Source organism: Rattus rattus, chromosome 7 (assembly GCF_011064425.1).
Source record: "Rattus rattus isolate New Zealand chromosome 7, Rrattus_CSIRO_v1, whole genome shotgun sequence".
Taxonomy (NCBI): Eukaryota; Metazoa; Chordata; class Mammalia; order Rodentia; family Muridae; genus Rattus; species Rattus rattus.
The window spans coordinates 87050204-87077458 of NC_046160.1; the positions used below are offsets into that span (position 1 = coordinate 87050204).

At 40.8% G+C, this 27255-nt stretch overlaps 1 protein-coding gene across 1 annotated transcript in view; it reads left to right on the forward strand.

The window, feature by feature from the left end:
- The window catches only part of Ppm1a (protein phosphatase, Mg2+/Mn2+ dependent 1A), a 38332-nt gene extending 19268 nt beyond the window's left edge, over positions 1-19064 (forward strand). Inside the window, exons 2-6 of the mRNA XM_032907928.1 lie at positions 7051-7904; positions 10127-10244; positions 14138-14246; positions 16349-16406; positions 17242-19064. Coding sequence (XP_032763819.1) covers positions 7071-7904; positions 10127-10244; positions 14138-14246; positions 16349-16406; positions 17242-17271 — 1149 coding nt within the window. The 5' untranslated portion in view covers positions 7051-7070 and the 3' untranslated portion in view covers positions 17272-19064. The remainder of the gene's footprint in view (positions 1-7050; positions 7905-10126; positions 10245-14137; positions 14247-16348; positions 16407-17241) is intronic.
- The last annotated feature ends 8191 nt before the right edge of the window (positions 19065-27255 follow it).

Genomic DNA, 27255 nt, shown 5'->3' on the forward strand with positions numbered 1-27255 from the left:
TCATCATACTCAGAAGCACGCTTCTTTACCAAGTGAGCTAGCTGTCTTGCCAACCCTAGACATAACTCTTCATCTTAATCTTAATATGAAGGTGTATTTCTGTTCTTCTGATCTTTAATTTGTTTGTTTTGAGAAAAGTATGTATTGGTTGCTATGTGGATTAGGCTGGCCACAGAGATCCACCTGCCTCTGCCTTCTGAGTGCTGTTATTAAAGGCTTGCATGGCTAATGTGATGTTTTATAGTGCTTTGCTGTTTATTTACTAAGTCCTAAAGGTGTGGATAGCTTCCCTGGTATTTTTAAATGATTGAGCACAACTATCTGTAGCTCTAAGATCTGTCACCTTCATACAGACATACATGTAGGCAAAATACCAATGCACAAAATAAAAATAATTTTTTAAAAATGTTTTTTTAAAGTGCTGGAGAGGGCTCACTAGTTAAGAGCATTTACTCCTCTTCCAGACGTCCTGAGTTCAATTCCCAGCAATCACATGGTGGCTCACAACCATCTGTAATGGGATCCGATGCCCTCTTCTAGTGTGTCTGAAGACAGCTACAGTGCACTCACATGTATAAAATAAAATCTTAAAGGTTTTTTAAAAAGATAATTATGCACTAATAATATTTAAGAAGCACAGTCCTTGAGATTTGATGGAAGAGCTTAGGACGGCAGCATATGGAAGAAGGCCATACTTAAAATGGCTGGGGAGATGGGGTAAGCCTCTCAGGAAGACAAGGGTAGGGAACCAGAAACAGTATTGAAAGTAGGTATGTAGCAGTCAAGGGAAGGTTGTTTCTGGAGGGATAATAGTGTTGAAAAGAGCTTTGAGGCATTGGTTAGATAGCAGCTGGGGAGATGGTAAGGGCACTGGCTGCTTTTCCTGAGGTCCCTACATGGTGGCACACAGCCGTCTGTAGCTCCAGTTCCAGGGGATCTGATGCTCTCTTCTAGCTTCTGTGACCATTGGGCAGGCTTGTGTTGCATATCAGGCAGAGCAGCCATACACAAAATGAAAACACAAATAAAACCTTTATTCCCATGCTCCCCTCCCCCAAACAAACAAACAAAAACCACAGCTCAAAATTAATTAGGTAAAGTGTCTTGGAGGACCCTGGCCAAGCACCACTGTGGGATCATCACTTTTCAGAAAGGTTAAAAGAGAAGCAGTTGGACAGCTAGGAGAGCAGGAAGGTTTTGGTGGTCACTTGAGTAGCACTTATGCCACATTCAAGGCCTGATATAGCACACACTTTTAACCCCATCACTTCTGAACAGTGAGTTCCAGGACCTCTGAGTTTGAGGCTGGCCTTACGTACATAGCAAGTTCCTGGCCAGCCACGGCCACTCTACAGAAACCCTGTCTCAAAAAAGCAAGACGTGAAAGAGCCCAGGAAGCTAATGTGGGCGCCCAGAAGAGTCTCCAACGCCAGAGCTCTCACAGGAGGGTTTATCATAGGCAAGAAATAGTCTATTAGGAAAGATGCATGTGAGGCAGGATGAATTCAGAAAGGACCATTTGCTGACCCTCACTCCCAATGTCATCTCCACTGCAACTTTCTGGTTTTCATCTTTTTCATTTCCAGAAAACGATTTTCAGTATGCCTTTAAAGAAATGACAGCATTGTTCAGTGTCATCCTGGCTTGATTGATAGGTTCTGATTTGTAGCTAATACAGTCTACCTTTTTGACTTTTTATGAAAAACACAGCCTTTTATGTTTAAGGTGCTGTGTGTGTGTGTGTTTGTATGTCTGTGTGTCTGTCTGTGTGTCTGTGTGTGTGTCTGTGTGTCTCCCTGTCCTTGAATAATAATTTTAGACTTTTTCCCCCTCTTGGAAGTATAGGTGTTTAGGAAATGATACATACAGACTTGTAGGCAGGGAACAATGTTAACTCTGGGGAAGTTGGGTTTTGTTACTGTGTTTGTTCTCTCAGAACCTTGAGCACTTACTTCATCTGTCTCTAACAGGCCCTGATCATTCATGTCCATGTCCATGTGATGCCATGTGTAGAATTGGAGTGTCTGTCTAGAAATCTGGAGCCTCATCCCAGCCTCACCTCTCTTCTCCTGTGCCTTCTTGTTTATGATATAGTTCTTGACAGCTTGCTTCTGTATTTATATCAGAATTACATTTGTAGATATAGATGCATTTCTGTTTTGTTTTCCTTCATGAGAGGTCTTTACTCCCAATTTGCTTTAGTTTTTATGCCCCCCCCTTTTTTCATTTCTACGGATAACCTTGAGGTAGCTGTCTTTTTTTTTTTTTCCTTCTTTTTTCTTTTTTCTTTCTTTTTTTTTTTTTTTTTTCCAGAGCTGGGGACCGAACCCAGGGCCTTGCGCTTGCTAGGCAAGCGCTCGACCACTGAGCTAAATCCCCAACCCCGAGGTAGCTGTCTTAATTAATCATGGCTTGGGAAATTAAAAGTGCTTTGTGTGGTTTAAGTGATCCTTCTCAGAGGTGTGACTGCAGGTAGTGTGTGTTGCTTCCCTGAACTGTAGCTGTTCGTGTGTTGCCTGATACTATTCAGTATACACTCCAGAAGCCAGCGGACCCTGATACTATTCAGTATACACTCCAGAAGCCAGCGGACCCTGATACTATTCAGTATACACTCCAGAAGCCAGCGGACCCTGATACTATTCAGTATACACTCCAGAAGCCAGCGGACCCTGATACTATTCAGTATACACTCCAGAAGCCAGCAGACCCTTCGAGGACGAAGTTCATCAGACAGAAGCACTGATGGGCTATATAAAGTGTAAAAATTTGATGGCACTAGTACACATGTATTTTGCATCCCCTGCATATAACTCCCATTTTGCCACGCTGTGCGTTGCTTCCTATGCCTTTAGCTACTACTGTCCTCCCAACCCCTCTTTCCCTGAGAAGCTTCTTGCCTCTTACTGTGTGCACTTCTCTCTGAATTTCCTTTCCACCTTTAGGTTGCTACTAAGCAGATCTATTCTAGATACACCCGTCTTTATAACTGTATCTATTTTAATGCTCATCAGAGGCTCTTTGGTTCCCACCATCCTTCCTGTTGCAATGACAGTTAAGCAGTGATCTTTTGTTATTTGAGTATGTCCTTGGATCTCACCAACCCCCACCATAAATACCCACACTAAATACTGCTGTAAGCATTATGTGGTATCATTTGCTAAGAGCGTCATTTTCCTCACATTGTTTACATATGTCGATTTGGCATAGAAACGTGGGGAGTTGTTTATTAGACTGTGTCTACAGGCAAACAAATGTAGTTTGACTCGGTCTTTTTTTTTTAAAAGATGGCCCAAAATAGACAATACTTTGTGTTTAGGAGCTAATATGGAGTTACATAGGGATGCTCAGCATAGCATAGCATAGCATAGCATAGCATAGCATAGCATAGCATAGCATAGCATAAATAGTATCCACTTATTTATCTGTTCTACCTTTTAATTTATAGTCATGTTGCTTCCATGTTTACTATTATATTTCTTATAAGGTCAACAGTAAAGCATAGGAGCTTTTTAGAACTCCCATTCGGTTTAATTCTTAGAAGATTAAGCCTCATGACTAGTAGATTATTACATTAGCTTTGCTTCATGAGAGGGGCAAACTTAGTGAGAGGGATGTAGTTTTGCTATAAACTGTGTCATACACCAGGTCCTGGGCTTGTTTCTATTCTAGCACCACAGGAAAAAGCAGGTGGACCTTTAATGAGTGAGTTTAGAAGTTGGTTTCATTTTAAAGGACTCATGACGTTCACTGTGGCACTTTGTTTTGAAATGCAGATCATCAGATCAGCTGCCAATACTTGTGTGTACCCAAGTAGGTGTTAGACTCGGAATCTGGGATGAGTGCTGGCTTGAGAGGCGTGCACCACCACTGCTTGGCGCCACGTTACTTCTATGCCTGTGATTATTCACTAATATCTTGTCTAGTTGCTGAGAGGTGAGAGTGTGGGCTATGGGTTACTTTTTAAGAGAATTCCACGTGCTTTTAAAACATGACTTGGCTTTCTCTGGACTTGTTGGTAGAGATAACTGTTGGAAGAGTTGAGTACACTTTAGAGGAAGCAGTTGTTCCTCAAATCCTCCTTGTCCCTTTAGTACAGCCAGACTTGCTTCCTAAACTCACTGTCTCTTTTCTTCCCAGAGAGAAACTAACACTATGATGTGCTATTGCATTTCTGCTGTTAGGCTCTGAGTGCTGGAGTGCACAGTGAATAAAGTCCCTGTGCTCGTGGAGTTTGCAGCCACTGTCCTTGTTGATATGCTATAACATGTGTACGTAGAATTGCTTTTCTGCATTACTCAACAAGATACTGCCTTTTGTTGGGAAAAACGTGTGATAGAGTCCAATGTCTGTTAAATGCTATCCCTTTACTATCTTTTCTGCCTTTTCAGAATCAGGTTATTTCCGAGGTTTGCGATTATAGCTCTTAGTGATGGTCACTGTACACATGGTCTTTGTCAGATAGGACAGTTTCTCTAAGATGGTGTGTTCCCAGTTCTTTAACTGACCATAGTAAGAATCCTGATGTATGTACTTGAGCTTGTTAATATAAGTGTACATCTGGAACATTCATTTGGAGACATGGTATTCGCTTACTTTTGTTGCCTTACTCCAGCTTGTAAGATGCAGGACAGACAATCACAAAGGTGACTCCATAACCTGGGCATGTCTGCTGTTCATAGCACACTGCTCTGGAATAGGTCACTAGGGTCACTGAGCTGGCATGTGCACATTTCCTAGCTTTCGCTGTCAGTGCAGTCACTAGTTTCTGTTTCCTCACATTCTTCCCAACTTTGATATTGTCAGCCAGGCAAGAAATGGCATTTTTTAATTGCCTCCATCCCCTGTTTACTATTAACGTGTTTAAAGTATGTTTTAAAATGTATTTGTTACACAAGAGATAAATGTATAGCTTATTGGTAGACTACTTAACCTAGCATGAGTGAGTCTCTGAGTTCAGATTCTACCCCCAAGCCCCAACATACATAATGCTCAAGCTTTTTGCTAAGCAGCAGACAAAGCTGTTGTCCAAGAGAAACCTCTTACAGCTGGTTCCCTCCTCTGGTGGGAAAGTGGTCTATAGTAAGTGTTTATAGTGTGCTGGCTGCACTGTACATTTATTCCTTGTAAGAATCCCGGAAGATCAGGACCTTAAGCCATACCTTTAATCCCAGCACTCCAGGAGCTGAGGCAGGTAGATCTCTGAGTTTTAGGCCAGCCAGAGCTACACAGTGAGACCATTTTTTTTTTTTAAATAAGGGGGCGGGGGAGGGAGAAAGAAAAGAAAGATTAACATCTTATAACACAGATGAAAAGGATCCAGAAAAGCTAGTGGCTTCACACTTATTGTGGTCACACTGTTAGTAAGAAGTAAAGTCAGAGTTTAACTTAGCAGTCTAATGTTGGCGGTGTTCTTTAGGGCTTGATGTTGGGAAAATCTGTGGTTCCTGATTTTTCTTATTGGTTTGTCTATTAAATGAACTTCAGTTTGAGTTTTACTCCTGCCTCCCCACTTCTAGTGATAGACTCACTTCCTCCTTATTATTTCTAGTTGTAGATTTGAGTTGATTTTTCCCTTTGACTCCTATCCGCTAGCTTCTTTTCCCTTCTAGATTTTTTGCAGGGGTTGAGGGGATCACCTGCCTCTACTAGGATTATAGGCTTGAGCCACAGATCTCGATTTTAACTAATCCATCACACTGTATGTACTCCATCTGATTCCCCCATCCCCAGAGATGTGCAACTTTGATATGCCTTATAAATCAAAGGAAATTTTTTAAATTTAATCTTTTGAGTTTTATAGTACATGTGCATGTGTGTACACAAGTGGAAGTCGGGAGGAGTTAGTTGAGTTTTCTCTCCCAGTGCATGAGTTTTTGAGGAAAGAAAAAGGTGGGAGGGGTAATTGCTACAGAACAAAATTTCTTACTTTTTCTCTAAGGGGTTTTCCATACCATTTCTAAATTTATCATTTACTGGTGCTTAATATCCTAGTTTCAGAACTTCATGCTTATTATTTTTAACACAGTAAGTTCCTCAACATCCTTTCTCTGATACTGTATTCTATTTCAAGATTTTATTTAATGTATGATTCATTTGATTACTTGGACTGAAGTCTGCATTACTAAAATGTTGTTTGAGCAAGGGCCAGCCTAAATCTTGACCTCCTGTGTCTGCCTGTATGAGTCCATTCTAGACCTGAGATCTGGCTAAATCTTGGCAAAGGATTAGATGAGCCTACCTAGACCCTTTGAATCTCTCATATGATTTATTCCTAGGGTCTTCAGAGCATAATAATGACACTTGCAATTACTATTAGTTTAATTATGAGATTAACTTGGTTACATTCTGTATAGTAAAATTGTCATTTATTTTGTTGCGACTTGAAAATCGAAACTGACTCGTTTAATAACTGATTGGTCTTATCAAAGACTGACAAGTCTGATGAAGGAAGTCAAGTCTGAACTAGACTTTAAAGGATAGATACAGGTATAGTTTTTTGGTAGTAAAGACGTTTGCCAGGATATTCTAGCTAAAGAGAATGAATGTGCAAGGGTTTAAAGAAAGACTCTGAAAATTTAGACCAGAGTGAGTAAATTGTTTGCTTTTACAGAGGTTTCTAATTGCGGAAACAAAACTAAATAGCTTGGATCAAACGCTCACAATTCCTGAGCATTCAGCCAAGGTACCTGAAGTAGAAGATACTTGTATGTTCTATGAATTAATTTGTCTTTTCTTGATTGACGATAAGTAATCGCGTGCTGAAATCTTGCTGGTTCGTGTAAGTTAATGGTCATCGCTGACCCCTTGGTATAGAGAGAGGCATACAAGCTCTTCTCTTCCTGGTGGTTTAGTTCCCTCTGCTTGTCTAGTTGAGCTGTACTTGATTAGCCCTCCCTTTCTTGTTAATCTCCACATTCCAAGTCAGCAATAATGCTCGCAGCATAGCCTCTGTTTTTCCAGCTTCCTTGTATCTTGTAGATTCTGCATAGAGACATGTGTTTTATTTCAAAGACAATTACTGACTTTCTTATTTCTCTTCCTTTACAGATCTAGAGGATCAAGTCATAATGGGAGCATTTTTAGACAAGCCAAAGATGGAAAAGCATAACGCCCAGGGCCAGGGGAATGGGTTGCGATATGGCCTAAGCAGCATGCAAGGTTGGCGAGTTGAAATGGAGGATGCACATACGGCTGTGATCGGTTTGCCAAGTGGACTTGAGACATGGTCATTCTTTGCTGTATATGATGGGCATGCTGGTTCTCAGGTTGCCAAATACTGCTGTGAGCACTTGTTAGATCACATCACCAATAACCAGGATTTTAAAGGCTCTGCAGGAGCACCTTCTGTGGAAAACGTAAAGAACGGAATCAGAACAGGTTTTCTGGAGATTGATGAACACATGAGAGTTATGTCAGAGAAGAAACATGGTGCAGATAGAAGTGGCTCAACAGCTGTGGGTGTCTTAATTTCTCCCCAACATACTTATTTCATTAACTGTGGGGACTCAAGAGGTTTACTTTGTAGGAATAGAAAAGTTCACTTCTTCACTCAAGACCATAAACCAAGTAATCCGCTGGAAAAAGAACGAATTCAGAATGCAGGGGGCTCTGTGATGATTCAGCGTGTCAATGGCTCTCTGGCTGTATCAAGAGCTCTTGGGGATTTTGATTACAAATGTGTCCATGGAAAAGGTCCCACAGAGCAGCTTGTCTCGCCAGAGCCCGAAGTCCATGATATTGAAAGGTCTGAAGAAGATGACCAGTTCATCATTCTTGCATGTGATGGCATCTGGGACGTCATGGGCAACGAAGAGCTCTGTGACTTTGTGAGATCCAGACTTGAAGTCACTGATGACCTCGAGAAAGTTTGCAATGAAGTAGTCGACACCTGTTTGTATAAGGTAGCCAGACGCTTTCCTTCAGTCAACTCTCTGCCATAGTTACTGTTCCCCTTTAGTCATCTTAGAGCCTGTAGATCTCAAAAGGATTTTTTTAAACACAAATATAGGATATTCTTCACCAACTGAAAATAAAGGGGCACTTCAGAAATTAGCCAGTTACCACCATGTGTTTGCAAGAGTTGTATCTAAATAATTAGTTCTTAACCATGAGAGTGTGTGTGTGTGTGTGTGTGTGTGTGTGTGTGTGTGTGTGTGTGTGTGTGTGTGTGTGTGTCTGTGTGTGTGTGTGTGTGTGTGTATTCATTCTCTTCTCATGCACACCAGAAGGAGAATCAGATTATAGGGATTACAGACAGTTGTGAGCCACCATGTGGTTGCTGGGAATTGAACTCAGGACGTGGAAGAGCAGCCAGCACTCTTAACCACTGAGCCATGTCTCCAGCCCCCAAGTACTTAGGCTTTTTAGTACTACAAAAGAATATTAGAGGTAAAAAGATGCTATCCGTGTGCATGAGTAAGAGAGTGGGAAAGTTTGTAGCTCAGTATTGTAAGTTCTAGAAATGCTTTGAAATTCTAGTTCAGTGATTATAGCATCCATACAAAAGAATTGAGTATTGGGTATGGTGTAGTGCACAGTCTTGGATGTAGAGTCAGAAGGACTTACTATGAGAACCCATGACTTGAGGTAGGTAAGCTTTTATTTGTTATATAAGAGAGAACAGAGATTACCCTGTCTGGGGCTCTTGGCTGTTAGGCGGATCCAGTGGAATCATGTATACAGATAAGCTAGTTGAACCCCTTTATTTTACAGATAAGGAAGCTGAAGCCAGATAAGGTTCTGTGGACTTAAAAGTCAGACAGACCTGGGATCAAGGCCTACCTCTGTTACTTTTGTACTCTTCAGTCGTCTTAAGCAAGTTGCTCAACCTCTCCCGGCTATAAAATATAGATAATACCTAACTTATAGGGCTATCAAGGATTCGTGTGTGTGTTTGTGTACTCTAGACTGATAGATAATAAATCTGTAGTCAAAACATGCTCCTGACTTTCCTGGAGAACTCAGCATTCATTTCTACAATGTTACACAACTTAAATCGCAACCATCCAGACTAGAAAATTTGGGTCCTTGACTTAGCGTCCTGTTGTTTCTACCACATTGTTCTTTGTCAGTGATGTTCCATGACTTATTATCGGGAAACAGACCTTTATATATCCATACATTCAATTCAGTAAAAAATCTTAATTATGCCAGAAATAAAGTTCATGTAACATCTAGCCTGTGAGTTTTCAATGGGCAGCAGAGTGACAGACTGCTAGTTAGAATGCTGTCAGTTCCTAAATCTCGGAGACCAGAGCAAGGTGCAAGTGGTCGTTACCACTCAGTGTAAGGCTCAGCCACCTTTCGCTAGGTTCGCTGGAGAGTACTGGAGAGTTAAGTGATATCAGCTAAATAAAAACTTGAAAAGTTATTGAAATTATACTTTTTTTCATGCTGTCTTAAAATAATTCAGTACCTTAGCACTTGCCACATTTATAATTATATATTCCTTATAAGAGTCTGTCTTTGATATTAAACTATTTGAATTATTTGTTGTTTACTATACGTAGGGTCAGTTTTCCATAGAGCTCAATTAAATACTAAAAGCAAGGAAGTGAAGTGTGGGCCAGGCGTGGTGACCCACATCTTTCAATCCCCACACGAGGCAGAGGTAGGTAGATCTCTGAGTCTGAGGACAAACTGGTCTACAAAGTGAGTTCCAGGGCAGCCAGACTTGCTCTGTTGAAATCCTGTCTTGAGAAAAAGAAAAAAAAAAGAAAGAAGAAAAGAGAGAGAAATATAAACTTGATCTAGTTTTCCTTTTGAGTGGGCATTTGTACTTCAGAAACATTCATTAGCCCCATATAAGTATAAATTTGTAGAGACCAGTACTGGCAGTCTCTGCCATGTTTCATGGCCACGTGCGACTGTATGGTACCCACATGGTAGGTTGCTTGAAGCAGAGCGGTCACCAAAGAATATTCCCACATTGGATGTAGCCTGGGACGATTCCTCTGGGATGCTGCTGGTGTGCTGCATGGAGGCTCGTGACCTCCCATATATGTGCCTATTTTTTTCTCCTTACAAATAAACGATGTAGTTACAGTTGGCAAGTTATAAAGATAATCAAGGTTTTAAAGAAATAGAAGGAAAATCAAACATTCTCTTGGCCTTTTCTTCCCAGGGAAGTCGAGACAACATGAGTGTGATTTTGATCTGCTTTCCAAACGCGCCTAAAGTCTCAGCAGAGGCGGTGAAGAAGGAGGCAGAGCTGGACAAGTACCTGGAGAGCAGAGTAGAAGGTGGATCATTTAACAAAAATAAGTAGCTTGCTTTAAAAACCAAACCCTTCAGCACAAGTCTCACATTTAGAAAGGCTTTAGTTTGTTACAGCCTTTGGCATGTAGTACTCAGTGTGTAAAAGTGGAAAGGACGTTCTGTAGTAACCATTTATTTGGATGTGTGTCCCGGGCCCTGTGCACTATGGTTAGGAGATGTGCAAGTGACTGAAGCACGGCTGTAATACAGCTTCTTGTTGAACTCCCTGGCATGAGTAATCCCACGCCAGGAAAGCCTGATGGCCCCATTTGAATGTCTTCTCTCTGAAAAGATGTGCACATTTACTCCCAAGTCTCTGGAATGTTTTTAATTACCTGTGTTTTGTTGGTTGGATTTTGGGTGGTTTTGTTTTAGTTTTGAGAACTTGAAGGTCAGCAGGTCAGTGACGACCGCCAGGTCCCACAGCTTTTAGACTTTGCTTTCTGCTGCTCACGGCTTTACTCCTAAGTCATGAGTGTTTGAGCTGACAGCACAGGCCTGGCGGGAATTCCCCGAGGAAATGGAGAAAGTAGCCTGCAGCCCCAGGAGTGTGGTTCTGATGTCTCTGCAGATCACCTTAGAACAAACGGGAAGTGCTGGCGCCTCAAAGGGGAAAAAGGAATGCTTTTAACTATTTGGAGAAATTCATCTTTTGTTGGTTGTGGAACTGGGGATCAAATCTAAGGTCTCTTGGGCAGAAGGGAAGTATTTCCCTCTGAGGCGCACCTTGGCCCTCACATGATCTTTGAAGCTGTTCACCAAGTTTAAGCCTAATCATTTGTCTCCATAGACAGTAGGTTCACTGTGTGGAGTATACAGTAAGTATGTAGATCGTGCAGGCCCTAGAAGCAGAAGCACTCCCGTGTAAAAAGTACGCCTGACTCTTCTGATACCGTAATTGGCATGCAAGCATTGACCTACCTACCATGTTCCTGCATCTCATTGTGTCTTCATTATGAAAATTAGTGTGCATCTTAATTTTATTTTCCCTTTCAATTGCTCGATTTCATTTGTAATCTGTCTGTTAGAATCATGCTTGGTTTTGGTTGCAGTGTTTCTAGAGGCCCGAGAAGGTTTTGTTCTTATCCCCTCCCTCCTTTTATGGTAATGTCTGTGTTTGTACTGTTTAGCATGTCACTCATGGAGTGCACTACTAGTCAATGCATTTTTCCTCACTAGTTTTAAGGCTCGTGTAATTTTTCCACATCTTACATAATTCCAACATGTTATTTGTAGATAAAACAGTTAAGTTAAAAATACGTAGACTGTTACAGTGATTGGTGTAAATTGTTGATCAGTAGAAAAATATGAAGCCAAAAAGTATGCATAGGGTAAGTTCGTGTTGATGCTTTGGCACCTCAACCCAGGCATACGTTTTACTGGTATAAAGAAATAATAAGTACTTAGTATTTTTATTATGAAGTGAGATCCAGTTTTAGGAATAAATTGCTATTTTTCTCTTTAAGCGTGCTTTATTTTAAAGTTAAGTTTTTGGTGGAATTATCAAACACTCACTACATATAACTTTATATTTTAAGTTTTATATTTCATACTATCAAGTGAGAATTGCCACCTGGGCAGAGTTTACATTAATAGTCAATATTTTTGCTATGTTCAAGTGTTTACCATGCAGTTGGAGGTAATATGTCATAAATTAAGTATGGTATTTTTAGCTCTGATGAGATGCAACTAAAGAGAAAATAATGTTAGTTAAAGCTGCTGCTATTTAAAGGCATAGAATGTAACTTTGCACTGTAAATGATGTATGTTTTAAATGAAGATACACAGCTTCTAAAACAGACACCAAATACCTTTTTGTTTTTAAAATATATGCCTTGACTAAGTTGTTGTGGCCTAGTAAGCCTCATTGATGTGCTGTCAACATTCGTGGTTCTGTGTCTACAGCACTGGAAAGGATAGTGCTCCCCTCGTCCTGTTGTGTCCCCCTTACTTTAGGGAGTGGCTGTAAAGACCCCTCCTATGTAAGCAGAGCACTGCTGTGCTGTGGTCCTCGGGCACTTTAGGGTCACCTGTGTGACCTCGCCCCTGCTGCTGCTCACTGGGCTCCCTGAAAAATCACTCTTGTGCAGGGAACACTTATGTTCGTGTCTGTGCTCATGAAACACAAGAGAATTTGTGACCTACATATTCTTTATGAAAGTACCAAGTTCGTTAAAATGTATAGTCCAAGAGCAATTCAAATAATTTTCTTCTCATTCAGTACTTTTCTAGAAGCTGAAGGAAGAGGGATAGTGTAATTGTTCAGTTTAAATGATTGTCCCACATCAAATAAGAGATTCTAATTGTTTCTAAAGCTTTTATTATTCTTAAAATAACTTATTTTCCTGTATTCTTCACAAAATATCCTAACATATTTGAGTGAAGATGTAAGCTACATCGAATACAGTGGGTTTTCTCATCAGTGTTCATTTCTCTTGTATCTAGAGCTCTAACCAAATGATTGTATTGGCTTAGTAGACACTGTGTTGTGTGTTACAGTTATAGATTGTGAACTTGTGTAGCTTAGGTAAGCATCAAATCCCTTTATTTTTGTATAGTAGATTTTCAGCACTAGAACCATGTAGAAAATCGATATGCCAAAATGTTAAAGATTACACAATAAAGGAATTTGGCAAACCAAATCTGAGATCTTTGCTTTTTGTTCAGATTTAAGACTGCTTTGTTTTGTTTTGTTTTGTTTTAAGGAAAGAAGGCATACAATAATATTATAGGTGGTAAATTTGGCCTTTATTTTAGGACAATTTTGAACCATTTAAAGAGATTTTACGGGTAGCAATGTCTTTAACTTGTTTGTGCTTTTAATGGTGTGAAGTAAAATTTAGAGATTTGGTTAGAGAATTAAAATTTTTATATGCATTGTTAATTTCAGAGGTGTTTACACTTGGAGAACTAAAATGATAATTTCTTGCCTGAGTGGCAAAGAAAAATACAATTTCTTAATGTAAATGTTGAGAAATAAAAAGTTATAAATGCCTTTAGCTGAAGTTTGCACTGAGAATAAATCTGCTAAGTTTCCAATGATGCCTTGACTTAGTTTGGAGTCCGGGTAAGGCTCCGTGTTTGTGGCTTGGGCTGTTTTGTGATAAGAATAACACTGCATCTGTAGTCGCTTCAGTGCACACCTAGTAACTGGATGCTCTGAAACTAATTTTAAATGCAGCTTTTTAAGTCTTTTCTGTTCTTAATATTTTTGTCATTAAATTTAGACCTTTTTCATTTAAAACCTTGCTTAAATAACAAATGAAGGGAATGGTCTATATATCATTTAAAGCTATATTAGAGGAAAATTGACCTGCAGTGATGTGCAGGTCTATAATGTGCATGGTATTTAAGTCATGTTGCAACTATAAAGATGGGTTAAATGATAGAGACAGAGATGTAAATTGCCCTATACGTAAAGGATTCTTCAAGTCTTGAGTTAGTTTGTTTATTTATTTATTTATTTGTTTATTTATTTATGTATGTATGTGCAATGTATTTTCCTGGGTAAAGTACAGAAAACTTGAATCCAGTGTAAGGACAGGAGTTGATCTCAACAGTAACTAGTCAGCATCTTAAAAAAAGGAAATCTTCATTTGTGTGCACAAGTCCTTGATTTTGTAACAGATAAAGTTAACTAGGTGTATTTTTTTCTTTTCACATTTTTGTCTTGTTTTTATTTATTGAAGTAAATATTTCATCTTTTCCTACATCCTTTGTTCTTTAATTTTTGAGGATAAGTGATTGATTTTATACTAGTTTAGAAAATCTCAGGTGTGGTGAAAGTAAATACTGTGATACCTAAGATGCTTTTGTTTCAGTGTTTTAAAAATTGAGTTTTGATAACACTTACAAAAAAAGTACTTCTGATTCCCAGAAATCATAAAGAAGCAGGGGGAAGGCGTCCCTGACTTAGTCCATGTGATGCGCACGTTAGCCAGTGAGAACATCCCCAGCCTCCCACCAGGGGGTGAACTGGCAAGCAAGTGAGTATGTTGTGCATGCCCTTGGCCGATGTGTGTAGAGAACTGCGTTTACTCCGAGTGTCTGGGGAGCGTCCTCACTGTTAGGAAGTGTGCTTGTTTCGGATCAGTACTGGAACATCACCCTTAATGATTGTACTGAGATCCTTCTTAGTAGAAGCTTGGGTAACAAAGAATAAATGGAATAATATTGTGAGAATATTTTAAATGAAAGTATATGACACTACAAACGTATAAGTGGCTATAGTAACACTGGTTGGGTTTCCTTGTTTGTTTTGGTTTTTGTGTGTTTTTTTGTTTTGTGGTCACTCTTGTATGACTTAACACTTTAAAGATTGTCTTCAATCTGAGCAATGTTTTCTATATGTCTGTATTTTCCAGTATTTTATTGTTGGTTAGTGTTTACTGTCAGAAAGGGTAGACCCTTTTTGCCCTTCCTGTATCGCAACCATACTGTATGGTTGAACCATACTGATGTGTGGTAGCTGTTAAGCTTACACATCTGTCATTAACAGTATACGTTATGGAATTTAAGGGTTTTATTTTTTCCTTCATTTAGTGCTTGGCACTAAGTGATATTTTGACCATTTCTTTCATTTTCTGTAGTTTGCATGTTTACCTATAGTTTTTGTGATCATTTCACCAGGGATTAGAAGTGTGGAGGCTGTAGCGTGTGGGGGGGGGGGTGGTACTGAAGCCACATGCTCGATAGGCAAGTGCTTTGTTATTTAAGAATCAAAGGGGTTTCTTTGTTCTTGGCTTTTTTTTTTTTTTTTCTTTCTTTCTTTTCCTTTTGAGATATGTACAGTCCAGGCTGGCTCCTAACGCAGCTAATCCTGCCTCAGCTGCACATGCTGAGGTATAGGCCTGTACAGCCTGATTTTAAAATAAAATAAACGTAAAGACTAATTTCTATACTTGTCATGGAAGTGTACATTTTAGGGGTTTTGTAGGTTTTTGGTTTGTTTTTCTTAAGGGATGTCAAGAAAAGCAAAGACATTATATATGGTGGATTCTTTTACTATAACGTGTTAACGTTGCTTCCATTTTGAAGCTGTGGTCTCGTCCTTAGCCAGTATGTCTTACGACTGGCACGGATGTTGCACACTTGCAGCTCAAGTTGAAATAGGGGCCATGTAGGCTTTAGTGTGTGTGCACGTGTATATGTGTGTGTCTGAGTACACGTACTTGGAGGCCGGAGGTTACATAAGGCAGACAGCCTCTTCCTCTGCTCTTGTACTTATGTTTGACACTGGTACTCTAACCCAGAACTCAGTACCTAGCTGACCAGTAAGGTCCAAGGCTCTGCTTGCTCCCACCTCCCCTCTAGTGCTGAAGTTACAGGTGCAGGCCGCCATGTGGGTACTGGGGTCCCAGGGTGGGCCTGTGCATGTGAGATACACCGTTTTTGCCACCTGAGCTAACTAACTCCCTAGGCCAGATCTTTCTTAAAGATGTATTTATTTATTTATTTGAGTACACTGTAGCTGTCTTCAGACACACCAGAAGGAAGAGGGCATCGGATCCCATTACAGATGGTTGTGAGCCACCATGTGGTTACTGGGAATTGAACTCAGGACTTGTGGAAGAGCAGTCAGTGCTCTTAAACACTGAGCCATCTCTCCAGCCCTCTTTGGGTTTTTTGTTTGTTTGTTTGTTTGTTTGTTTGTTTTGTTTTTTAATAGTTGTGTGAAGGCGTCTGCACCAAGCCTGGTGGCCTGCCTTTTCCCCCCGGAACCTATAGAGTAGAGGTAGAGGAACAGATCCCTGCGAACTGTCCTCTGACCTCCATACACATGTGCACACACATGTAAATGAGTGTTAAAGAGAGACCAGCTGGTGGCTTGTTAAAATAAATACTTTTAGTTTAAACTGTGCTTTTTGCTCTAGTGTTCTCTAGTGCACTGGGCTGTTACATTTATTCTGTGTTAGAGTAACCACGCCTCTCTAACACTAGGACACAGGAGTTGACAGGCTTGGTGCTGACCACAGAAGTTAAACTATTTAGTGTGTGCTCAAAGTGTTAAGATTACTTTTTGGAGTTTAATGAACACCAGGCTAGGGGTTACTTTCTGAAGGATTAACTTGGTGTTTTTAACATTTAGGCGGAATGTAATTGAAGCCGTTTACAATAGACTGAACCCTTACAAAAACGACGACACTGTGAGTAGCGTCCTCGCTCGCTCTGCTCCCCTCTCTCTCCCTCTCCTCAGTGCACACCCTTCCCTGTGGAACTGTTCTCCTAGTGCAGCCTCAGTGAGTACTGTGAATTCTGCTGGGTCCGGTCTCTGCATATAGCAGAGTCCCAGTGGCTGGGGACACAAGCATGGTGAGTGGCCTCTCACTCAAACAAAGACAGTCTCTACAGTTGATCAACTCTGGAAGACCTACCTTCACCATTTTAAGTTAGGAATCTCTTTGCTCAGAATCTTGGATTATTCCGAGTTTTATGAGGAGTAGCAGCAGAATTTTGATTGTTCATTGCCATGATGTTTTTATGCTTACAAAGATCTTTGCCACAGTCCTGGGGCAGAGCCTTCTGTCACTAAAGCACTAGAGTAGTCCCTGCCTTCAAGCTTTGGCATGGCAGAGAACTGTAGTTTCTTCTACTGTTAACTGGGAGTCACTGAGAGCTGCTCTCCCGTGCTCTGCAGGGTTGTAAAGCTCACTGAAGCTTATGAACTTTTAAAATGACATAGGTAACGATTTTTAGTGATTCTCTCAGTTTAATGATATATTTGTCCATCCTCACTGTTTTTCCAAATCAAAGGGTTTATTTGTCAGTGGGTGGGGCCAGGCCAAACAAGTTTTTATTTTTTAAGAAAACAGATAAAATATTAGTATTTCATAGTTTCATTTACATTCTTTAATGACCAAGTAAGCTCTAGCAATGAGTGTTGTAAAGCCTGATGTCTTTCTGCATTATTCAGAAAGTGACACATTTTAGTATCTCAAGGTTTCGTTTAATGCCTTGTTTTGTTTGTTCCCCCATGTGAAGGATTCTGCGTCAACTGATGATATGTGGTAAAGCTGCTCATCTAGCCATGGTTTCACCTTTGCCTCCAAGGGAGAGAGATCAGCGCATCCTTGCTGAGCCTTTAACATCCATCACCGACTTAAGGAAGGGGTCCGACATGGGTGAGGGACTACAGCTTCAGCGATGGAACAGCCAGCCCAGAATGGATTTTTTTTTTTATTGTAAATTTGAGACTTATGTAGCGTGATTTCAAACCGTAATTCATGTTGTAAATCAGACTCCAGCAATTTTTGTTTGTATGATTTTGGTTTTTGTAAAGTGTAATTGTCCTTGTACAAAGTGCTCATATTTAATTATGAACTGCTTTAAAATCACTATCAATGATAAAGGAAATTTGGCTTGTTGTATGGCACAACAGACATAGTCATGCTGTATCTGGACTTGGGGTAGGGAAAGCAGCAGCAGCCACATAGCTAGATGCTCATGTGCACGTGATTATGAAGACTTCCCAAAGCTATACATCAGGGTGTATGGAGAATTGTCGTCTCTGTGTCCTGGTGAGGGCCTGGCCTGTTGGAGCAGCCACCCCTTCTCACCTGTCTGTAGGATGTCCTCTCCTCGTAGCCAAGAGTGTCACAGCTGACCCTCTATATTCATGAGAGCATCTATCAGTTTTGGGCTAACATGCCTTGATTCTCTGCACCTCTTTATGAGTTCTTACATTTAATTACTAATTGGCAAGCAGCAGCTTCCCACTCAGTGGGAGACTGCCACATTTCTTTCCTATCATGATTGGCTGGGCCTGCTGCTGTCCCTAGTAAGATATTCCGAATTCCATTTTATCAATAAAGCTTGGTTTAACAAACAAGAGATTTAATCATGTATGCGTAATTCCTCTTTTACCCCGGCTTTCAAACCCCATGTGGGTAAATGGGATGTTCCTCCTAGGGAAAGGTGTTCCGTTTCCTTTTATTGGAGGATGGTGTTGCCAACCAGGTGCAGGTGGATTGGAAGATTGGCGTCTGCTGTTTCCTAATCTGTTTAAATGGGTTTCTTTCAGGCTGCTTACTTACCATTAAGATGTGCATCAGCTTGAATTTACCTTACTATTAATTAAAATGATTGTCAACGTTTGGCAGTCTAACAGTATGGTAGATGTGTGTGTGTTGAATGTGTGTTTACCTGTAACTTTTAATTGACCCACGTCTTTAGAATCTAAGAGGTTAAGATATATTTGTGATTTGAAATATAGCATGTTGATAATATTTAGCTGTTGGCCTTTAAAAATAAATTTAAAGCTTAAGGAATTGTAGATAAAAACCTAATTTAATTTAGGCTTAACCCCCCTAAGTAAGCATGTAAGAGTAAGTCTTCCTGTCTGTCACATGATAGAGACTGCTGTCCTGTACTTTCTGTATCTCCGTCTCTAGGTGGTGTCGTATTATCTCCATGCGATTGATTGTTATAGTCAGGTCCCCAATAGGATACGATCAATACAACGTCAAATACAGTCACAGCTTTGTGTATAAAAGTATAATACATTCTGTTCTATTTGTTTTTCCCCTCAAACTTGGAAATGACATGTTTGTAATAGACAATGTCAAGTTGAGGACACGCGGGAAAGCACTGTGAAGTGTGGCAGACTTCAGTGGCTGCGGTACCAGCTGCTGCTTCAGTGCCCCTCTTAGCTCTGAGGGGAATAACTAACTTCATTGTATTTCATTGACACAGCAGTCCGGCATAAGGAAGAACATCTGAGGTACTCTTTATATTTAGGAATTCACAGCAGCCAAAACACAGAACCAGTTCTAAACGTAACTTACAATAAATGCTTCATGTCTAAACCTGTGGTAGAGTTGGGAGTATGGTAATGTTCTAAGCTGTGGCTTTGCAGAGTTGTAAATGTTCATTTTATGAAAATCAGTGCTTCTAGCACAGACTGGCCGCTGGCTGACAGCTGGCGCTGAGATTTGACAGGCGACCAGGGTCCTCCTGGAAACCTGGAGTGTGTGAAGCTGACGTTTCCGTGATGGAAAGCTGTCTCCACACTGTACCAGCGTGGAAGAGGAAGTCTGAATAGTCCTCTGGCGGTGGTGGCACCACAGGTTGAAGTAAGGACCTGAGAAGACTAGTCTTTCCATGTGAGTCAGCACTATACTCTATACAGTTCGCAAAACTACAGGAAGAAGGTATGCATCATAAAAGTAGGTATCGTACTGCCTGGGGAAATGGCGTGGTGGAAGCCAGCAACACTTGAGAAGGAGACACTTGTGCCTGCATGGTTCACTTCATTCTTCACCCCCATCCTCCTTCCTGATAATCAGCATCTCAGGACACACATGCCTCAGATATTTTGGAAGGGTCTTTGGGGCTTTGGTGGTTGTTTTGTTTTGTTTTTAATATTTATGGAAAGGGGAAAAGTTCACGTATGATGCTAACATTATGCACAGTATATACTTTTATGTCAGTGAGAAATTCAGTTCTGCAGAGCAGGCTTTTGCTAACTTACTGCTCAAAAGTTTCATGTCTCTTACTGTTTTAACAAGGGGTCATATGTGCTGGGCAGTGGTGGCACACGCCTTTAATCCCAGCATCTGGAGGCAGAGGCGGTGCAGGCTAGTGTGATCCTATAGTCCCTAGTGAATTTCAGGACAGCCAGGGCTCCACAGACATCCTGGCTCATCTCCACTTTTCTCGTCTTCAGAATGCTTCTCAGACATTAGTTCCTGTGCATCATTTGACGAGGCAGCTAAGCAGCTGTCCCTGCTGCCTAACTTCTTCTGCCATGTAGTATTAGAAATTGGAGTGGGAAAGCCCGGAGTGGGGGCTGTGACTGTGGTCCTAGCACTTGAGAGACTGAAGCAGAAGGATCATAGGTTTAAGACTAAACTGGGTTACAAAGTGACACCCTGTTTGAAAAAAAAAAAAAGTTTTTTTAAAGAAATTAAAGAACAATGAGTTATGTGATGGAAATTGTTTGAATTACAGTGCTGCTTACAATGACCATATTTGAGCACATTAAACCTGCCAAGCTCCGCTTCCCACAGTGTAAAGTGTTGCCAAAACACTGTTCTAGGCTAAGTCCTTCGGGACCGTAAGGAGGTAAAGTAGGTCCTTGTTCTCAGGGAGTTCACCTTTGAGCAGAATTTAGAATCTACTGTATGTCTTATAAGTAGATCATTGGTATAAGTGGAGAAAATCATGGTGTCACCTCCATCCCGCCCCTAGTGCTTTCTTAAGCAAAGTAGGTCACGACCCAGAAGAGTTAGTTGGTATTTTCTTCATTTCCTGGGATTGTTTAAGTTTCTTCTCCCCAAAAGTCAATTCAATAGAAAATTATGCTCAGCATTGGGAGTAAGTTGCAGTGCTGAGGTACGTCTTAGTATCTCTTCAGAGGACACAGTGATCCGTAAGAAAAGACCTTGACGTTTCCTCCTGATGTCACAGCAGTGATGTGCTAAGGTTCTCCCACCTTCCGCATCCAGGCGGGATCTAGGTAAACTGTGGTCTTCCCAGCACAGCACCAGTGTTCACAGGAAACAGTCGGGCTCTCGGTGTGTGTTTACAGTGGTCATGCGACCCCCGCTTACTGACAAATTAGCAAGGGAATTTAACAAGTAGATTCCAAAAAGACTGTTTTGCTTTAACTTTTAGTTTCATGGTTTACTTCTAATTTAGACTTTACTAATTTTACCATATGGAATTTGGTTTTGAAGAGTTGTAAATATTTTAGTGTATAAGTGTTTCTCATTGAGACTTTTCTTTGGAGGGACCTTCAAGAACGTTATATATTCTCACATATTCTGGTAATGAAGTAATGAGATGACTATTTTACATTTACTAGTCTCCTAACTAGTTTTTTCAGGCGTTTGAAAGCCTTTCATTTTAGAAGCCTGGTTTTACTTTGTATCCTACAATAATGTTTGTGTGTTTTGGTTGCAGTTCTTTTAAATTATATAGTATTTTAGAATAAGCTTGAAATAATTAAGAACATGTTTCCTAAATGTATAGTATCTATTGTTGTGTTGATCAGTAGTTTAGCTAAATGGTATTGTTATTAGAATTCTCTCCCTGTGATGGGCATTGGCTCTGCTCTGTTGTCAAATGAGTATCTTCCATTTATGGTCAACTCAGCAGTTTCCTCCCTCTCGTTTGCTCTGTATTCTGTTACTGACTTTTGCTTTCTTCCTGGTGGAGTGCCAGAAAAACTCAGATTTTCAGTTCTGCATAGCAGGCTTTTGCTAACTAACCATTAATTTTTGTGTCTCTTAACAAGTGATCAAAAAATAAAATAAGCCGGGCAGTGGTGGTGCACACCTTTAAGCCTAGCACTTGGGAGACAGAAGCAATCTGGTCTCTTGAGCTCAAGGGTAGCCAGGGCTATGCAGAAGAACCCTATCTCAATCTTCCACCCCACCAAAAGAGGAAAACTCAGATAGTATCCAAATTACAGTTGTGTTTATGAGATGAGGAAATGTAGTTTAAGTTGAGGTAATAAATGACCATTTTCCTTTTTATGATTTGTAAAATAGGAAATCTATACCCCCACCTCCATTTCCTTTCCTTGGTGTCCCTTCTTAAATAGAAAGAGGCCAATTTTATTCTGTTGAACAAGAAAGGCCATGTATTACCTCATCAAGGCCAATTTATACTTTGTTACACTGAGCGTAAAGCAAGAAAGCTTGGGATGTGGAGTAGTGAGGGTAGGGAGGATCACTGACAGCAATACCATCTGTAGCGCGGTCGCCTTTGGGCCTGGCTGTCAGAGTTTCAGAACTGAGCATCACAGAAGTCAGCCAGAGACGTCTCAATTTGTTTTCTGCTTTGGTGGTGTCAACATAAGACTGAGAAACAAATTCATTACTTATTCTTCCAAACCAACCATTTGCCTCTTCACTGTTCCAACTTCCAGTTCCCACCGACTGCTTTCTCATTAAGCTAAGTGTTTAGGAAAATTGTTCATTTTATGTAGTCCTGACTGAAAGACGTCTGAATAATACTGGTGTCCGTATGGTCCTGTCTGAAGTAAGTTTGTGTACAAGATCGGGTGGCTGTAAAACAGAATTGGATCTTGAATCTATACCTGAAATAGCGGGTTGGGGATTTGGCTCAGTGGAAGAGCGCTTGCCTAGTAAGCGCAAGGCCCTGGGTTCGGTCCCCAGCTCCGAAAAAAAAAAATAGCATAGGTTTGTTCTTGAGGGGCTTCTTAAACTTTTGGGGTTCACACCTTTAAGATGTGAATCTGAGGGACTGTACCTAGGAAAATGTATACAATGTATAAACTCCAAGAATGTCTTTCTGGCCCGGTCAAGACCCTCTGTTACACATAAGGCTACACAGAAAAACCTTTCCTCTCCAGCAAAGCTCCAGATATCCCAAGAGTGTTAAAAATCTGTCAGGAATTATTTTACTTTGAAAATGGTAGGGAGGCAGGTGGGCACCTGGCTGGAATCCAGTATTAAAGTTGGTTTGGTGTGTGTTTCCTGGGGTCCTGTGTTGTGAATCCGTGTTTGTAAAGGTGGAAGCGTGGTGACTGGGCTAGTTCTGGAGGTTTGCCCCTCCCGAAACTCAGCAGTGGGAAGTGAACTAGAGTTGGGCTGTGGCCCTGCTGACCCTCCATCGTGTACTATACGTTAGCTGTCAGCTCTCACTCAGGTTCTAAGACTTTCTTTAAATACTAACTTAATTTCAGATCTAAGGAATTAAGTACTTAATAAGGAATGTTTAAAACAAGGTCTCTCATATCAGTGGAGAAGATTAATGATTGCTAAGGAAGATACCATAATTACATTGGAAAATAATTGTTATATTTGTTGCCAAAATTTCATGTTCAGTTCTGGCTTGATTTGTTTGTGGGAGTAGAAACAGGATTCATTGTTTTACCTGGCTAGCCCGTAACTAACTCGGCAGCACACGTGCAGGAAGACACTGGGGCGACGGTGCTCGCCACTGAGTGGTTTCGGTGGTTATCAGCTCACTTCATTTCTGAGTGTTTTGAGTAGAGCAGTGTACATGTTAAAAGCATGTTGCATTAGACATAAATTCAGTTTTTTAAACTCTTACTGCAGAAATATTTTTCTTAAACATAATATGTAACAGAATTCTCCACTTTGCAGTTTATGTGACCCACAGTTTTAAAGAAATTCCATAAATGTATATTTTGTATTATGTACCATTTCCTGGTCCAAAGAAAATATGTGAACTCAGTTCTAATTTTAAGAATGTAACCTTTTGTTTTCTAGTTCTTTGAAAAATTGCATTCAGCCTGTGAATGGTTACAGATTGTATGTGAGATGAAAAGCAGAGATCTCTGGTTTGCAAAATCGGTGCCATGAAATAAAACAGGCAACTGCATCACGTGTGCGCTTATGATTGTTTGACGCTGCAAGGAGCGTGCGTGCTGTCCTGAGGAGCCGAGCAGTCTGCGTGTTACCTATTGAGTAATCTCAAGGGCATTCCCCCTAGCAGAACTTGGTGAATTGGCTGATCAGATAAACCAAGTCACAGTTTGAACTAGAATGGTTTTCAGTTTTAGGAAGATAATTTAGTAGTCACAAAGTTTGGGTTGCTGGTTATTGTTATGAAAATACTCCAGAAATAAAAAAAGCCAATAGTTACTGCTCTTGGACAAGAAGAATGGTAAGAGGGTTGGAAGTGGTCTGAGGAAGGACTGTCAGCTAGTAGTACCTGCCGTGTGTGTGTGCGCGTGTGTGTGTATGTGCGCGTGCGCGCGCGCAGGAAGGAAGGATTCAGAAGGGAGGTGCTTGCCTGGCTCTCCTAATAATTGGCCATAGCTGCTGATCTGTCATTTTGTCATGTGTTCACCCATGTCTCAAAATGACCTACAGACTCTCAAGTCAGGTCTTCACAAGTAGAGATTTGAAAACTGATCAGATAATTAAATGGAGGAAGCTCTGTAACCTGCCAGCTACTTTTCCTCGATGCTCACCAAAAAGTCTAGCACTACAAAATGCTCGCTAGCCCTCTGTAGCTCAGAGCTTGCTGTCAGCTGTGCCTCTGGGTGAAGATTGTGTCCTTCACAAGCTGCATTACAGAAGGAAGGTTTGCCACAGCCCACCTGTGGCCAGATGAAGATTTTGCTTCACTGGTTCCCTGGAGGGAGCCTGAGATTGATGTTTTTGGTCTGAGATTCATGATTGTAGTTGTGTGCTGCCCACACACAATGAGTTGCACCCGGTGCCAGGGTTGTAGTTTTCAGGCCCAGGCTTTAATCTTCAGACCAAAGCACTTCATCCTCAGCTATCCCTGCAGGCACATACAAAGTGATTCCCAGAGGTCATTTCCAATATTTGACCACTACTGATGACTGTGATTTAAATTCTTCAGTTTGATACCCGTTGAAATCAGTTGTCTTAGAACAACCAGAGTATCAGTAGTTGGTATTTCTCACCATATCTTATATGTGTGTCCTTAGAATGTGTGAGAGGTTTAAAGAAAAAAACACACATATCTATGTACAGGTACATGTATGGGCAATTTTGCAAGGATGGCATTGCTAATAGGCAGTACTAAGTTTACATGCTGTGGTAGTATCAAGTCAACGTACTGCTTAGCTCTTGATCAGTGTTGATGGAAAGGAGATGGTGAACTGTTGAGGGCAAAGTTCTACGTCGACAGTAAGCTGAGGATAGGAAGATAACTAATTTTGGGGTCAAAAAGACGGGTCATCAGGTAAAGGTACTTAGGCAAGTCTGGTAACCCAAATGCCTTAGGTGCCTATTTAACATGAAAGTGGACCTGTCCTCCCACATTCTACCATTCTTCAGCCCCTACAGAGTATGGCTGGCATACCCTGCCCTCTACCCAGAGCGGGCTGCCCTTCCACCAGGAACTCTTCCCTATATAATCCAGACATTTTGGTTACCTGTCCCTTTAATACCTTCGTCATCTCAGTTGCTGCACCTGGTTCCCTATCCCCGCAGCCACACACGGCCCAGCTCAGCCTGGTCACGTCCACTGTGGACTCTCCTAGATGTCCCTGCCCATGCCTCTACCTATGCGCTCCCTTTTATTTATGGTTAACTTTCTCCACCATATCTAGAAGTCACTTGTTTTTCCCATTCATATAACAGTATATATTTTTAAAAGATCTGTTTTGAAATACATAACAGATGAGTAGAACATTCCTTTTTTTTTCTTAGTATTGTATCAGTGTTGGGAGTCCAGGCTTTGAAAAATCTGTGAAGATAATTCTTTAAATTCAGCTTTTATTCTTGATGAAAAATTAATTTAGACAGTGGCCATCTGATTACCTCTAAAAATTTTTTTTAATTTGTATTTTACTATTATGTTTGTCTTGGTAATGACTGGCAAAATTTTGTAGAATTTTAAAAAAAGGTGGTTGCCAGTTTGTGGCTTTTGTTGTTCAGAGAGATTCTTCCATTATGTGTCTTGTACGTGTATATACTGTTCCGGGGTATCTGCTCTGTGTATCAAACAGTCTTGAATGTACTTTCAATTCTATATAACAAAATATTTTTTTGAAACATTCATTGATTATTATACTAAGGACATAGTTCTTTTTAATTACTTAACTCTTAACTACCAAGAACTGTCGAAACTATTTTAGTTCCTTTGTGTAGCCCTGGCTGTCCTGGAACTTGCACTGAAGACCAAGCTGTCCTCGAACTTATAGAGATTTCCCTGCCTCTGCTTCCCCAGTACCACCACTACCTGGCAGCGGAAACCTTTTTAAACTAACAGTTTCCAGAACATTTCTTAGAAACATAACTACACATTTTTGGCATTTGGGGTGAACATCGTAGATACAGTATTGTCCAGGCTTATAGGAAGTGGTTCTTTAAAATTCATCACGAGGCAAATAAGTAAATATCAGTGTAGTTGATGTAAGGCCCACCCCTTCTGCCTTTCTTCAGGCACCTGCCTGCAGGGATCCTTAGAATAAAACCAGCCTCAGCAGTTCCTGGGTGCACTAGACTGCTTTTGCTTGCTTCACAGAAAGGAAATGGACTTGGCATTCTTTTTAAATGTTTACTTGCAGCCTAGAGTCAGAATTCTTTTCCTCCTTCCACCGTCCCTCGTGTTCAGTTTATATTCACGCACACTCAGACTTCACTCTGCGTTAGGACTTCCATGAGAACTAGGAGAATTCTGGAATCAAATCTGCATCCTTACACACCACTAGGGTCTTTTTGCCCTATGTTCGCTCTTGACTTTTGCAAGCCGTAGGCGCTATAGCTGGCCAGTTTGAAGTGTGTTACATGTGCTCATATTCTTGTTCAAAGTCAGTTCAGTCACCTTGACCTTCAGAAAGGCTTGCTTGGAGACCAGACGAATCTAGCACCTAACTGGACCATAGTATTGGCAAAAGGCTTCAACCTGGGACAGTTGGGGTTTTACAAAGGGACTTGTGGGGAGCAAGTCCCCAGAGTGAGTACAGGGCTGGAGAGATGGCTCAGAGGTTAAGAGGATTGTCTGCTCTTCTAGAGGTCCTGAGTTCAATTCCCAGCAATCACGTGGTGACTCACAACCATCTATAATGAGATCGGGTGCCTTCTTCTGGCCTGCAGGTATAAATTGCAGGCAGAATGTTGTATACATTATAAATAAGGAGAGAGAGAGAGAGAGAGAGAGAGAGAGAGAGCGCTTTAACATTTGATGTCCTGTCTCTGCATGCTGAGAAAAATTCAAGGCTTAACTCAAGTCCTGAATGAGCTAGCTAGACATTTAGAAATTGTCCTGGTTGCAGATTTTTGAGGAAACATCATTGAGGCAGTCTGGGGTAGGATCAAGCAGGATTCTGGAGTAAATATGTCACAGTGTCTCAGCATCCTTGAGGATGAGTCTTGTCAGGGCCTTTTAACTCCATTGGTATCTGTAAACATATAAACTTTCACAAGTAGCATGCATTTCTGCAGTAATATGTGTTGAAATGTGTGGTATGCACAGTTCAGTTAAAGATAATTCTTTGCTCTCTGTTTAAGCAGGTGAGGTATCTGTCCTGATAAATTAGTTTGGACTATATAACCAAACTGTAATATAAATTTCTATCTA